This window comes from Phodopus roborovskii, unplaced genomic scaffold (assembly GCF_943737965.1).
Source record: "Phodopus roborovskii unplaced genomic scaffold, PHOROB, whole genome shotgun sequence".
Lineage (NCBI taxonomy): Eukaryota > Metazoa > Chordata > Mammalia > Rodentia > Cricetidae > Phodopus > Phodopus roborovskii.
In genome coordinates this window covers 20,522,493-20,537,512 of record NW_026125444.1, presented here as the reverse complement: position 1 = coordinate 20,537,512, position 15,020 = coordinate 20,522,493, and the positions used below count along the sequence as shown (strand labels likewise).

General features: G+C 41.0%; 1 protein-coding gene across 4 annotated transcripts in view; it reads right to left on the bottom strand.

Moving 5' to 3' along the window:
- Nup205 (nucleoporin 205) overlaps positions 1–15,020 on the bottom strand; it is a 69,049-nt gene that overhangs the window by 47,863 nt on the left and 6,166 nt on the right. For all 4 annotated transcript variants that reach the window (XM_051175896.1, XM_051175892.1, XM_051175893.1 and 1 more), the window contains exons 2-8: positions 13,373–13,515; positions 11,129–11,300; positions 9,342–9,486; positions 8,881–9,040; positions 7,469–7,697; positions 5,988–6,152; positions 228–403 (exon numbers count right to left, since the gene is read on the bottom strand). In XM_051175896.1, the coding sequence (XP_051031853.1) occupies positions 228–403; positions 5,988–6,152; positions 7,469–7,697; positions 8,881–9,040; positions 9,342–9,486; positions 11,129–11,300; positions 13,373–13,423 (1,098 nt within the window). In that variant the 5' untranslated portion in view covers positions 13,424–13,515. The remainder of the gene's footprint in view (positions 1–227; positions 404–5,987; positions 6,153–7,468; positions 7,698–8,880; positions 9,041–9,341; positions 9,487–11,128; positions 11,301–13,372; positions 13,516–15,020) is intronic.

Sequence of the window (15,020 nt, the reverse complement as noted above, 5' to 3'; positions counted from 1 at the left end):
TACTTTCTGGAAAACCCACTACTTCTGTGTTCTCCATGTCCAATGTTTCTTCTGGAAGACATCTTTTCAATTAGTAAGGTTTATATTATTTCACCTTACCATGCAAACTGTACTTGTAAACTCTCACTGTCAAATCTTAGTCTGTATTGACTTTATTAGTCACTGATCATAAGGCTAGTTAAATTTTCAACTGTCTTACAATACTCATTCTACACTACTACACTTACTTTCATTGGCATAAATGCAAGGAAGTCTGTAATGAGAGTATGGGTTCTTCTGATGTAAAACTCTTCCTGACAGAAGTTTTCAGACAGCACGACAGATTCGGTGAGGAACAGGAAGACGTTATCAGCAATAGCGAGTTCGGCAATTGCTTCATCTGCTTCCGTGAACTCAGCCAGGGCTAGAGAGAATTAAAACATAAAAAAGCAAACTGACAACAAGTCTTTAACTCAAGTTCTAACTCAGGACTGAAGACCAATGGCTCATATTCAGACATTTCTCCAGCCTCCTAACAGGTGATACATGAAGGTGGGTGTGGTGGTGCATGCCTTTAGTACCAACACTCAGGAGGCAGAGGTGGGTGGATCTCTACAAGTTTCAGGTCAGCCTGGTCTACACAGCAAGCTGCAGCCTACACAGCCAGTCAGAACTACATAGTGAGACCTTGTCTCAAAACAAACAAACAACAAACTCTTGCTCTTCCTATGAGTGACCTGTTAACTAAGAGATGGCTAATGCAAACATTAACCTAATGCTAATTTAGCTAATGCTAAAACAATACAAGGGCTTGAATTCCACCAAAATCTCCTGGCTCATACAGGAACAACGTTAAAGCCATGAGTGAAGACCAAAACGTGAACATGACTGCTGAAGTTACTCCACTAATCTGGAACTCTACAAACCATAATTTAAGACACATGCTAGCCTGCCTGGGATTTTTAAACATTTGGAAATTTCCGAGCTGTCCATACACAGACAATGAGCCTCACCACGGCCACCATCTCACTTCTAACGTTGTCACTTAAGCTACACTGCTAATTTTCCACTACTAAGAATTGCAAAAATTCCAATTAACACTCTGCCTTTAAGTGCTTAATATACAACTCAAAAAGTTACTGTAAAAAATTTTCTAAAAATGCCAGGCAGTGGTGATGCACACCTTTAATCCCAGCACTCAGGAGGCAGAGGCAGGGGATCTCTGTGAGTTCGAGGCCAGCCTCATCTACAAAGTTACAGAGAGAAACCCTGTCTTGGGAGGGAAAAAAGCCATTATATACAAAATAAATAAATAAATGAAAAACACAATTAGCCTATCTTTAAAAATAATTCCTCAATTTCAAATATGTGTGATCAAACATAGTTGTGTCATCCGGGCTATGAAATGTCTTGATTTTGTTTGGAGTTACGTGGCTTTGTTTGGGCTTTGTAATCTTTGTAAAGACTTTGAACTGGGAACTACATACAGTCTACAAACTGCCTCCATATGTCCCGCTACTATTTGTTTCGTCCTTTACTTGCTGTATATAGTTTTCTACATTGAGGCCTGTGCTGCACCCAGTGGTACATGTCATCCTGCCCATTCTGGAAATGCTACAACATAGTAGTTTCATTCAGAGATGTTGATCAGATGTCAGAGTTTAAGAATACGTCATGGGTAGTCCTTGCATTCTTCATCAGAAAACACTGCTGGGTTAAGTAGTACTGAGTTGGTAAAGCACTGGCCTTGCAAGTACAAGGACCCATACAAGCCCCAAAATCCACATAAAAAGCCAAGTATATCCCTTACACTCAGTGGTCAGCCAGACTAGCCCTATTAGGCCAATAAGAAGCCTATCTCACTGAATGCACTCCAGCCGGCACATGTATACACTGACATCTGCAGTTATAGAGGACACACGGACACACACACTCCACAGTTCAAAAAACAACAAACTCAAGGCCAGACAGTAATGGTGCATGCACGCCCGTTAACCCCAGCACTCAGGAGGCAGAAGCAGCTGGATCTCTGTGAGTTCAAGGACTGGTCTACAAAGCGAGTTCCAGGACAGCCAGAGCTACATGGTTAAAAAAAAAAAAAAAAAACAAAACCCACACACTGATGATCACTTAGAGACTTCAATATAAAACTGCTAGTATTTGCTAAATACCAAATACATAGTCTGCTGCTGAAAGACTATTTTTGGTGCCTCAGTAAGGTTACAAATATAAGTGAAGAAAGTCTCAGTAAAGAGGAAAATAAATGAGCTGGTTTTCTTTCTTACAAGTTCCTCTAAGTAGCTTAGACAGACTAGATTTAGACATGCAAACCTTCTGCCTCAGCCTCTGCCCAATGAGTTGTATATATAAGGGTAGGTAAAAGAGTAGTTAGGTTTTGGGGGTTTTTTCTTGCTTCCTTTTAAGATTTGTATTTTATTTTCAACTCTGTGTATGGAGGGCTAGTCACCGAGTGCAGGAACTCAGAGGCAGTGAATCCCCAACATGGCAGCTGGAAACTCAAGTCCTCTAGAGGAGCTGCATGACTATTAACCACTGAGCCATCTCTTTAGGCTTCTTATTTGTCTTCTGGTTTCACTTTATGTTTTGAAATAAACTCTTTATCCATAGCATATGAACTAGTAAACAAAGTATATCATTCTTGCACTTTAGCATTAAAAGTCCTGCATTTTCTTGTATGTGTAAATACACTTTGCTCTTATCCATTCCCCATTTAACTACTCCTGTACATTCCCCTGCATCTCTGCTGCTGGTTCTCATCTGCCCTTACTCCATCTCTGCGCATGTCACGTGAACCACTACCTATACCATTGATTGCCCTTAAGAGTTTTCTGCCTTCGCTGTTCCTTCTACTTTCAACACACACACACACCTAAATTTTTTCATGCGAGAAAATAGTATTAACCTGAGTCTGTGGTATTTTACATATCATAATAATGGTTAGTTTTATCCATTTTCCTGCAAATGTCATGACTTTTCCTTATAACTGAAAAATATTCCATGGTCTATGCACCACATTTTAGAAAACAATATTCTTAAATCTTTTCTATAACTAATAGTGGTACTAATATTTAAAAAAATATATTAGTGGTTAAGAGAACTGGCTGTTCTTCAAGAGTACCCAAGTTCAATTTTCAGCACCTACATGGTAGCTCACAACTGTGTGTTAACTGTAGTTTCAAAGGACTGACATCTATACACTCAAATACATGCAGGCAAAACACCAGTGCACATTTAAAAAAAAAGTAATAATAACTCTTATAGTTTAAAAATGCTTAGAACTGGAATGAAGCTGAGTAGAGGAGCACATGCGAAACATGTCCAAAGCCTCAGTGCCGAGCACCAAACAGAAAACCCTAGTAGCATGACTGTTAAAGCTTACAAGGGTATGAACATGAAAAACAAATCAGGTTAAAGCAGACCGAGACCTGGGACTAGAAACTAGGACCACACAGTTCCTAGCCTAGTCTTACAAATTATTCTAGGGCATATTCTACTGTGACTCTTGGGGTCGGGAATGAAAAGCTGGAGAGATGCCTCAGTGGTTAGGAGCACTTGCTGCTCTTTCAGAGGGCTAGAGTTCAATTCCCAGCACCAAGTCAGATAGCACCCAACTGCCTGTAACAAGGGACCCAACACCCTCTTCTGGCCTCTGCATACACATGTACATAGACACACAATATGCATAAATAAAAAAAATAAATATTAGGCATGAAAAATTATAGTATAGATTTGATTATCATAGTTAGCAAGAAGATGGGTCAGCAGGTAAAGTCACCAGCTGCCAAGCCTGATGACCTAAGTTTGATCCCTGAGACTCAAAAAGTAGAGGAATAAAACCCACAAGCTGTCCTTTGGCACTGTGTGCACACACACTCATACACATGCACATGCATGTACACACACAAATAAGTTTTTATAAAAAAATCTAATTATCACACACCTACCTAAATTTGGGTAACTTCATGTCATAAAATATTGAACTAAAGACTTGAAACTAAAAAAGATGAAATGCATAGCTAAGAAAAAAAATTGTACATGAATATAAAAATCTAATTAGCTCTCTACTCACTGTAATTTTTTTAAAAAATAAACTGTACAAAGAAAAGACTCCTAACAGCAAAGACTGTTTCTGCAAACCCCTTGAAAGAGCACAACACGGATGGACAAAATGTAAAACGATGTGAGTGATGGGCACTGACAGATGCTGCAAGGCGGGCTGTGCTCAGGGGAAGAAGAGAAGATGAAATGGCTGGGAAAGTGACAGAAAGTGGCACAGGGTCACTCAACTGTCACCGTCAGGACTAAAATCACTGGCGTGGGTTTTCTTCGTGATGTTTTGATTTGGTTTGGGTTTGGATTCTTCAGACATCGTCTCAACCACAGGCCTGGAACTCACTTTGTAGACTAGGCTGGTCTTGAACTCAAGAGATCGCCTGCCTCTGCTCCCCAAACACTGGCACTGGAGGTATGAGGCACCCTGCCCTGCCTTCCAGAGATTTACCTGAGGAAAGACTGACCTTGAATGTGGTATCGTACCACGGGCTAGGAAGAAAAGAAAGACAAATAGCCAAGTGCCACATTATCTCTGGTTCGACTGCAGACAAGCCGACAGCCCTCCACTCTGCTGCCATGCACTGCCTACCATAACTGTACCCTCACAAGCTGTGATCTTCTTGCCTTAAACTGCATCTTATCCACTAACCAGCACACAAATGGCACCAGTTAGCACAGTTGACAAGACAAACCACTTTAAGGATTCTAATTTCATAAACATAGACAGTAAAACAGGATGTCCTATAAAATAATACAGGTTTTTAAGTCAACTCCCCTATGTTTTGACTGATCCAAATGTCTCCTTTCTAATACAATGAATTTTAAAAAACTAAATCTTTAGTTTTATACAATGTGGAAAAGCTTGTGAACAAAATCAAGAATGAAAATAGAAAAAAAAAGATTTTAAAATAGTAACAATTAGTTGGTTGTGGCGTTACACATTTAATAATCAAAGAATTTGTAGGTAGAGGCAGGAGCATCAGTAGTTCAAGCACACCCTCAGCTACGTGGTTTAGGGCCAGCCTGGGATACATGAGACCCTGTTTAAAAAAGAACTAGGAATGTACCTTGGTGGCAGAACCTTCCCTCACCTAACACATGCAGAAGGTTCGAAATGCAATCATAAGCATCCCCCCACCCAAAAAAAAAAAAAAAAAAAAAAAAAAAAAAAAAAAAAGAAACAAAATCAATGTGACTCTGTCTAACTCTTTCTCTGAAGGTTAAAGGTCTCTGTCACTAGATCCAAGAAAGAAAAATAACCTATAACGTTTTTCTCTGAGACAGTAAAAAAATCGTGCATCTCAGGACTACTTTACAAGGTGTTTTTTTTGTTTTGTTTTGTTTTGTTTTTTGGGGGGCGGAGGGGATTGTTGTTGTTGAGATAGTCTATGTAATCATGGATGGCCTGGAACTCACTCTATAGAACAGGCTGGCCTCGAACTCAGATATCCGCCTGCCTCTGCCTCCTGAGTGCTGGGATTAAAAGTGCTAGCATACAACATTGTTCCTGGCTTACAAATTTTTATCAAACAGAACTTGTCTTTTCTGACTCTTATATTTACACATCCTCTCTCCCTGATTTAAAATCTGATATTTGAATATAAATGCACTTGGGGCTGGAGAGATGGCTCAGTGGTTAAGGACACTAGCTGCTCTTCCAGAAAACCCAGGTTCCTTCCCCAGCTCACATGATAGCTAGGAACCATTCCTAACTCCATGGGATTCTTGAGTCTCAGGGAACACAAAGCACATATGTGGCATACAGACATACAAGCAGGTCAAACATTCATACACATAAAGTAAATCTAAAAAAAAAAAAAAATTAAAGGAAGAATATAAAAATGTTGCAAGGCATGGCAGCACAAGGCAGTTATCTCAACCTTTCATTAGCTGCTGACACACCCTTTCTCATAACAAGATCACCTACACTCTACCTGTTACATCGGGTAGCTGGGATATCCCCCTCAATGCCAGTGCCCAGGCAAGCCTGACAGTGGCCTGCAGCCCAGGAAGCTTCCAAGGCTGGGAGTCCTGGAGACGGGTGTGAATTGTTGCAATGTACTGTCTCTCTGTCAACAGTGGAAGCTGATGAATCATATCTGAAAACACAAGAATAAATCACTTCACCAAAAAGGAACAAAAATAAATTCTCACTTTTGATACACAGGAATATGTTAAAGTAAAAAACAGCATTTTCAAAAGGAATTATGACTAATTAATACTATTGTATGATACACCAAAATTCGTATTACTGTTAAGTATGAGATGTACAAAAACTAAAAGGGAAAGATAACCCTAAATTTTAAGTTAACAACTTTCTATTATTTTCATAAACATAGCAAAAATTAGAAAAGATCTCACTTTTTTCTGTATGTAAGAATTCTAAAATATAAATGCTCTCCAAAGATAAATTATATATTTTTGCACTCAAAAAAGGAAAACTATGTCCAAGATAAAATAGATTAAAAATGTGAAAAACAGTAAAGTTAGGCATGTGTACTCATGAATACATTATTGTTTACCATGTAAGACAGCCACAGGAACAAAGCCAAGCATGATGGCACATACCTAAACCCTTAACCCCCACACTTGGAAGGCAGAAGCAAGAGGATCCCTGTGAATTCTAGGTCAGTATGGCCTACAAAGAGTTCCAGAACAGCCAGGGCTACAGAATGAGCATGCCTCAAAACAAAACAAACAAAAAAAGAAAAAACACAGAACAACTACTACTAACGCTCTTTAGGGAACAAACCCACCGCCTCATGCATGCTAGGCAATCCCTCTTTAACTGAGTTCTGACCTCAGCCTTAAAATGTGCTGTCATATGCCAGGTGGTGGTGGTGGCGCATAAGCCCAGACTTGGAGGACAGAGGCAGACCACTCTCTGAGTTCAAGGCCAGCCTGGTCTACAGAGAGAGTTCCAGGACAGGCTCCAAAGCTACAGAGAAACCCTGTCTCAAAAAACAAAACAACAACTAAATGTATGTCAGGCATTTAAAACATTTCAAAGATACCTGAGTTACACAGACAGAAACAGAGGAAAATTTAAATTGTGGAGGTTAAAATATTGCCCTTCTTGAATGTTCACTTGCCAATTAAAATTTTGGTTTGTGAAAATAGCTGTATTGGTGGGTGTGGTAGAGCATGCCTATAACCCGGGGCACTCAGAAGGCTAGAGCAGGAAGATCAAGAGTTCAAGGCAAGACAGCTCAGTGGTGACTTCTTGCGGCCAAACCTGGCAACCTAAGTACAATTAACTCCTGAAAATGTTTACAGACACAGACACAGACAAACACACACACACACACACACACACACACACACACACACACACACACACACACCCTAAACCACATAGTGAGACTCCAGGAAAAAGGCGGCAGGCATCAAAAGGTATAAATAAAAAACGCAATACCATCTCGCTCCTCTGTGCCCTGTTCTATGAAGCTGGTGTCAAAGCAGTAGAGAAGGGCCATGAGGAGAGCCAGATTCACTGCATCCAGGGAGCCATCAGCCTCCACTGTCACTCTTTCCAGATGTCCAATAAGGAGGAGGGTGTCGTCTTTGCCTAATGGTGACTGGCAAGCCCAGGCAAACAGACTTTCTGCCAGAGACTGCCTGCACTCCTTGATGAGATCAGAGACCTACAAGCAAAAACACGACTGTGATACAAGATAGCAAAGTCTGCTAGAACAAAATGCAGACTATCTTCCATACAGGTTAACAAAATAAGCTAATCCGAATCCGAGAGTGATCGGAAGATTGTTGGAATTCTGAAGAAATTCTAGAGCTCTCTCGTCAATCCCTAAGAAAGTGTGGTGGCCAAGTCCATTCAGAAAGACCCAGATGAGGCAGACAGTAACACAGCAACTGGGACAACTGCAAACCGATTCCACGCGCAGAGCAGCCGATTCAGTTACAGAGCGTTCCTATAGGGTGCTTGCTCATGCCCTCAACCCAAGGCACGTGCATCTCTCAGTTGGAGGCTAGCCTGGGCTGCATAGCACGTTCCAGACCAGTCAAATACTACATAGTGAGAACTTGTCTCCAAAAAGAAAAAACAAAAAACAAAAGCAGGGGCAGGGGAGGCAGTGGTGGCGCCCGCCTTTAGTCCCTGCACTCGGGAGGCCGAGGTGGCGGATCTCAGCGAGTTCCAGGCCAGCCTGGTCTACAGAGTGAGTTCTAGGACAGCCAGAGAAACCCTATTTCAAAAAAAAAAAAAAACAAAATAAGAACCTCTGTTTTAGGGGGCTGGAGAGATGGCTCAGTGGTTAAGAGCACTGACTGCTTTTCCAAAGGACCTGGGTTTGATTGTCACAACCCACACAGAGGCTCACAACTGTCTCTAACTACAGTTCTAGGGGATCCTCTGCCCTTTTGTGATCTCTGCAGGTACTGCATATACATGGTACACAGACGTACATGCAGGCTAAACACCCACAGACAGGCAGACAGACGGACAGACACGAGCACACAAATAAATAAATATGGGAGGGGGCTGGAAAGACAGCTCAGTGGTTTAGAGTACTGGCAACTGTTCCAGAGGACCCAGGTTCAATCCCCAGCACCCACATGGTGGCTCACAACTGTCTGCAACTCCAGTTCCAGGGGATCTGGTACCCTCACAGATGTAGGCAAATGATCAACACACAAAAAATAAAATAGATGAGTCATAAAAAAAAAAAAAAAAAAAAAAAAAGCTAACGAGTATGATGATGATGAGATGCGGTATTTTCTTCTGCCTAAGTGAAACAAATATTCCAACTGTTAGGACTTCTGTTCCAGATCTGACAAGGACTCCCATGAATTTATGCTATAGAACCTTACCTCTTTGCGGTGTTTCTCACTGCCCAAACCTCTCTCTCTCTGTAGTTTCTCAAACTCGTTATTCACATCAATCTGTGACACCAAAGTAAGGACTTTGTAAGTCAGTCCTTGCTCCATCAGCTCATCTGTAAAGCGTGTTGTCATGGAAACCAGCTCTGGACTGTAATGAAAAGAAATAAACATATATGAACTAAAATATTTGTTTTTGACAGCAGCCTATTACTACAAACAACCAGAATGAATTATAGTGTGTTCTTTTTACCCTTTCTCAGTCACTGGAGTTAAGTAAACCTCTAAGTGATTTTTCACTTGCAAACAAGGCAGATTTAAACTAATTTACCATTCTGGAAAGAACAGTGCAGTGTATTCCTGACCTGAGATCACCATTTACTGAAACTGTATACGCTAATGGGAAATTGTGATTTGACATTAACCCCTTAAGTCCCACATGGCAAACAGACCTGAGTTCTAATGTCCATGTCTTCCCTCGTCTAGACTGTATCAGGGTTTTGAGAGAATTTGCAATGCACCGCTTTCCATCCCAGTATAACAGGACAGCTACCAATCCCCTCGTGAGGCCAGGGAAATGTGGCTGCTGGTGTTCTCCTAGAAAAGGAATTGACCGTTCAGTAATAAAGCTCAATTGTATTTGAAATGAGACACAAATCCTTACACCACAATTGATTCAAATAAGCAGTCTCCGGGTTAAGGGGCCTCTGAGGACCTCTGCTCCCTGCATTATTCCCAGCTCAGCAGACTCTCAGGGCCACCCACCATACGCCAGGTCAAACCCCAGCAATAAGGGCAAGGAATCCCCCCTTTCCAAGCTCTCTTGCACCTGAGTTTCTGTGTTGTGCTCACTTGTTTTCACTCACATGAACTCTTGGAAATGCCTGGGTCCCTCCTGTCAATGCCACTCTGCTAACCTGCAATGCCTCCTGCCAAACCCTTCCCGCCTCTTCCCTGAACCATGAGACTGAGCTCCTTTACGATAAACGAGGCTTTATCTGTCGCCTTCATTTTTCACACGTCTTCCCACGGTCCCCAGAACACAGTAGATGGAGGGCACGTGTGTTAAATCAGCCTTCCAGTTCTATCTCCAGCACCAGCAGGAAAAAGCTCAAAATTCTGAAATCAATTTAAAACCCAAGCCTGTCAAGTCAGCATCCCCTATCCCCTCACACAGGAGAAAACTACCTGCCTCGTTTTCATTAATTAATTTTCTTCAGTCAGAAAGGACTTTAGTGGTCACTTGGTATAGTTAAACAACAAGCTAAACTACTGTTAATTTTCTTACATGGCTCTGTGTGATTAATGACCTGCGTATTTTATGGAAATAGTGATCTTCACATAGCAGCCACAAATTGATTTTGAAGTTATTTGAGGTTACATTACATATGCTTGTGCTAATCCTCCAGTAATACCTTACTACTTCGATGAGAATAAAATCTAAACAATCTGCACTTTCCTCCACCCTCAGAAATCTTCTCACCCTAAACACGCATTTCCTCGGACCTCTACCAGCCTTCCCCAACAAGTCTGGGTGGCTGGCATCTACATAAGACTGAGGCCTCAGGTCAAATGTCCTACCTTGGAGGGGCCTTGACTAAGCACACTAATCAGAACTATCTTAAGCAGCCCCGATGTCTCTATGCCCCGATGCCCAGTTTACTTTCTTCCTAGTATTGTTATTAAAATTATATAATTTTTCATCTAGTCATTCATTATCTAAAAAGCCCCTTCCAGAAGACACTCCAAAAAAGCAGTAAATGTTGCCCTCCTACTCACTGCATGATAGGACTTGCCTTGAGCCATGCGATTCTAGAGATACAACTTAATCTTAGCTAGTAAATTACTATGTGGAGACCTAGCTTAAGGCAGTTCATGAACAATTGGGATCACTAAGCTTGCCCTTTAATCCAAGACAAATTAAATATTTTGACTCATTCTGTCAAATAAATGATATCTTTAAAAACAATCTGTTGGGGGCTACACAGACGACTCAGCAGTTACGGGTACTTCCCAGAACTCACAAAGTGGCTCACAATCACAGTAACTCTAGTTCCCAGTTTCTCGTACCCTCTTCTGACCTCCAGAGCTCCTGAATGAGCATGCTGCACACACAGACACTCAGGCACACACGCATGCATGCAATGAACAAACATTTTAAACCCATTTGTTTAATAAAATTCTAAGTTAGCTGTGCATACTACATACATATCAGAGTTTCAGACAAATGTCAACTTACCAGCAAGGAGAAGCTCAACAGCTGACAATTCCCCAATATCAAACAGGTCACTGATGATAAAAGCTTCTTTAATGAGCTGCTCAGGAAGAAGTCTGGTTCCTTGTTGCCCCTGGATGGCGACACCCTCTGTACTGGCTTTCTGAATCTTCTCATGTTGTTGAACGTTTTTTGGCTAGAATGGCAAGATTACAACCAAGCAATGAAAATAGTATATTGGAGACGAGGTCCTACAAGTACTCTTAGCAGAAGACTGGCTTGCCATGCTAGCACATGCCCCTAACTTTAACATTTAGAGCCAGGCAAGCAGAGTCAAGGCCAAGCTGGGTGGAAACAAAAACAATGAAGCCTGGTAACATGACAAACTAAGGGTCTCTTATCTAGAACTGGAGGATACGCGGTAACACTTGGCCACCTTCAACTTTTTAACCCAGTACTACCTTCTCAAAACTTTCTACTAAACTATAAAATCCAGAGAAAACACAAACAATACTGTTCTGTTTTCTACATGTCTAAGTGACTTTTCCAGTCACATACCAGTAAATCAAATGGACATATGAACTGCATTAACAAACAATAGTATGACTTTGGAAAGTGAATCACAGGTTAATATGATTCCATTTTCTATACAGTCTTTTGTGTGTGTGGTGGTAGGGCTGTACCCCAGACAGACAGACACACGGCAGGCAAGTGCTCCACCACACAGCTACCTCATCAGCTCCTCCTAAACACTCCCTGTCTGAAATATTCACACAAGACACAGAGAAGTCTCTGAGAGGTAACAAACTGTCAACGTTTAGATCCTGAAGAACTCCCTGAATCATTTAGTCCCGCTCATCTCCAAGACAGAAATGGCACTGATTAAGTTTGAGATCAAGGGGGAGGGCTAAGACAGGAGATTCAGCTTTGCTGGTTTCCCAGCTCCAAGGCAAGGCTCCTTCTACTAAAGAAAATCACAACAAAGTCAGACCTGGTGCAACAGGCCCCCATTCCAGCTACTTAGGATCACAGGTTCAAGAACAGCCTAGGCAATTTGGCAAGGCTGTTTCAAACATAAAAAGATTTTTAAAAATAAAGTACAAAAAAGGTCTCATAAAACAACTCAACAGTATGTTTTCATAGTATAAACAAGGACATAAGACTTAATCTCTACAAGAATGCACATACACACAAACAAGAAAAAAAGAAAAAGGAACTAAAAAGCAAATTGACGAACTAGCTAGATGGCTTAGTGAATTAAGGAACCTGCTGCCAAGCCTAAGGACCTGAGTTCAATCCCTAGAACCCATAGTGAAAAAAAGCAGAACCTATGACCAGAAGTTGTCTCCTGACCTCACTCATGCACTATGCATACACGCACGCGCGCGCACGCGCGCAAACACACACACACACACACACACACACACACACACACACACACACACGCTGCATTTTTTAAAGCAGTTAAGTCACTTCTTGTAACGCAATACTGCAAATCTTAGATAATCATCCTAGTATATTTATAAAAAAAAAAAAAAAAGAAAGAAAAACTGTCAGACAAACATGACTGCTCATGTCATGTCTATAATCCCTGCATTCCAGAAGCTAAGGCAAGAGGATAAAAGCCAGCCTCAGCCTCAGGTACATAGAATTCCAAATTCCAGGCTGGCCTTAGAAACAGAGAGTGAGATACCACAAACAAAAAAAAAAAAAAAACCCAAAAAAAATGCTCAAGAGCAAGGGGAAGAGCTTGCAAACTTGAATCCCTCTACTGCAGTCCCTTTCTACTTGAGACTAATGGTGTATTCACTAAGAAATATTAGCTCAGCTAATATAATTTACATTACACTATGGAGATTTAAAACTCAGAAGTATATCTGGAAATACATAATCAATGAAGGCTATGTGTACCAGTAGAGGCAGGATTTGTAAGACCACCAGCATTTGTGGGATATATATACTGCATTTACTAAATTATCTTTAGACACTACACTTACCACTTACCTGGAGATAAATTCAATAGTTCAATGAAAAATAAAAAGAAAGCAATGGCTTGGGAAAACAGCATTTTTAAAGAGCTTGAATTACCAGCAGAGTTCAAGGACATGTTTAACACTGCGATTTCTCTTGTCTTTTATTCTTTGTCCCCACATGTGAACCACCGCATGCCATGCCCACACGCCACATAATAAACAAACAAACAAATGTGACTAAAAAGATCTAAAAACCAAAAAGCAAATCTAAGGAGCAAAGAAGAAAATGTCCTACTGGGTTTTTGAACAGTGAGATGAAGTCAGGTTTGTGTTTCTTCAAAATCATGTCAAGAAGGTGGACAGCTTCAGGTTGTCTTCTCCAAAGAGCATTTCCAACTGTGTGCCAAATGTCTTTGTAGGGTCCCCACAGACTGGCAGCTTAAAGAAAAAAAAAAAAAAACAGCATGAGACAGTCCATGTCATCTACATGCTAGTCACACTCCGTCTACTTTTTAGTACACAATTACAAAAGGAGGTATTAATGTCCATTCTTAATATAAAAAGTTACATACATAAAGTATGGTTTATTAGAATTCTTTGGCAACAATATAAACTTGCTTTCTAACCAAAAAAAACAAAAAAAAAAAAAAAAATCACAAACCAAAACTAAAGTGGAAAGCCAGCTGAACTTGGTTTGAGCACTTTGTAACCTTTGTGAGCTAGTTTCCCTTGGTTTTTCCAGACAGGGTTTTCTCTGTAGCTTTTGGAGGCTGTCCTGGAATTCGCTCTGTAGACCAGGCTGGCCTCAAACTCAGAAATCCACTTGCTCCTGCCTCCTAAGTGCACCACCACTACCAAGTTTTAGTTTCCTTTTATACAAAGCAGAACAGGTAGGCATGGCTGTGCACATCCTAATCCCAGCTCTTGGGCACAGGCAAGTGGAGCTCTATAAATTCAAGGCCGGCCTGATCTACACAGCTAGTTCCAGGCCAAACAAGACTACATAGTGAGGTCTCGTCTCAAAAAACAAAAGACAACCTCATGAACTAAAGAGCTGGCTCAGTGGTATATAGCACATGATGCTCTTGCAGAAGGCCAAAGTTCGGTTCCCTACACCAACACGGTGGCTCACAAACATTCTTAACTCCTCTTCTGACCCCGGAAGGCTCCTATATAACATGGTAGATAGCCATACATTCAGGTACACACACACACTCACAATTAAATTAAAACAAACAAACAGGAGGATTACCCACTCGTAAGGCTTATAGTTCTTAGGGTGTGTGTGTTTATTTGTGTACTTTTGGGGGTTTTGTTTTGTTTCTTGAGGTGTCTGTATAGCCCAGGCCAGTTTGAAATACACCCCACATCCCCAAGTGCTGGGATTACAGGCTTGTGCACCACACTCAGCGGTTTACAAGTTTTTAAAAGAAACAACTTAATGAAGCCCACAGCATCATACCTCCACATAACAGGCACCAATAAAAGTGCTTTTCCTTCTCCCTACACCCAGGTGAAAAGCAGACTTTGTGAAAATATGTTTGTTTAGGAAATAGAAAAACATACTATTTGGGCTGGGACATTGGCTACTTTAAAAAGCAAAGAAGCATTAAAGACTCTTATGAAATCATCATAATAGATAATCCTTACTGAGCTTTAATTGTGTACCTAAGTACAGAATGACTGTCTTTTTTTTTTTTTTTTTTTTTTTTTTTGAGGGAGGAGGTTTTCAAGACAGGGTTTCTCTGTATAACAGCCCTGGATGTCTTGGAGCTCACTCTGTGGACCAGGCTGGCCTCGAATTCATAGAGATCTGCCTGACTTTGCCTCAGAAGTGCTGGGATTAAAGGTGTGCACCACCACCAAAATCCGAGTTCAGCACTGTATCTTCCTCTGTTCTACAAATACAAAATCAAGACTGTCCAAACACTTAGCCAGTCACA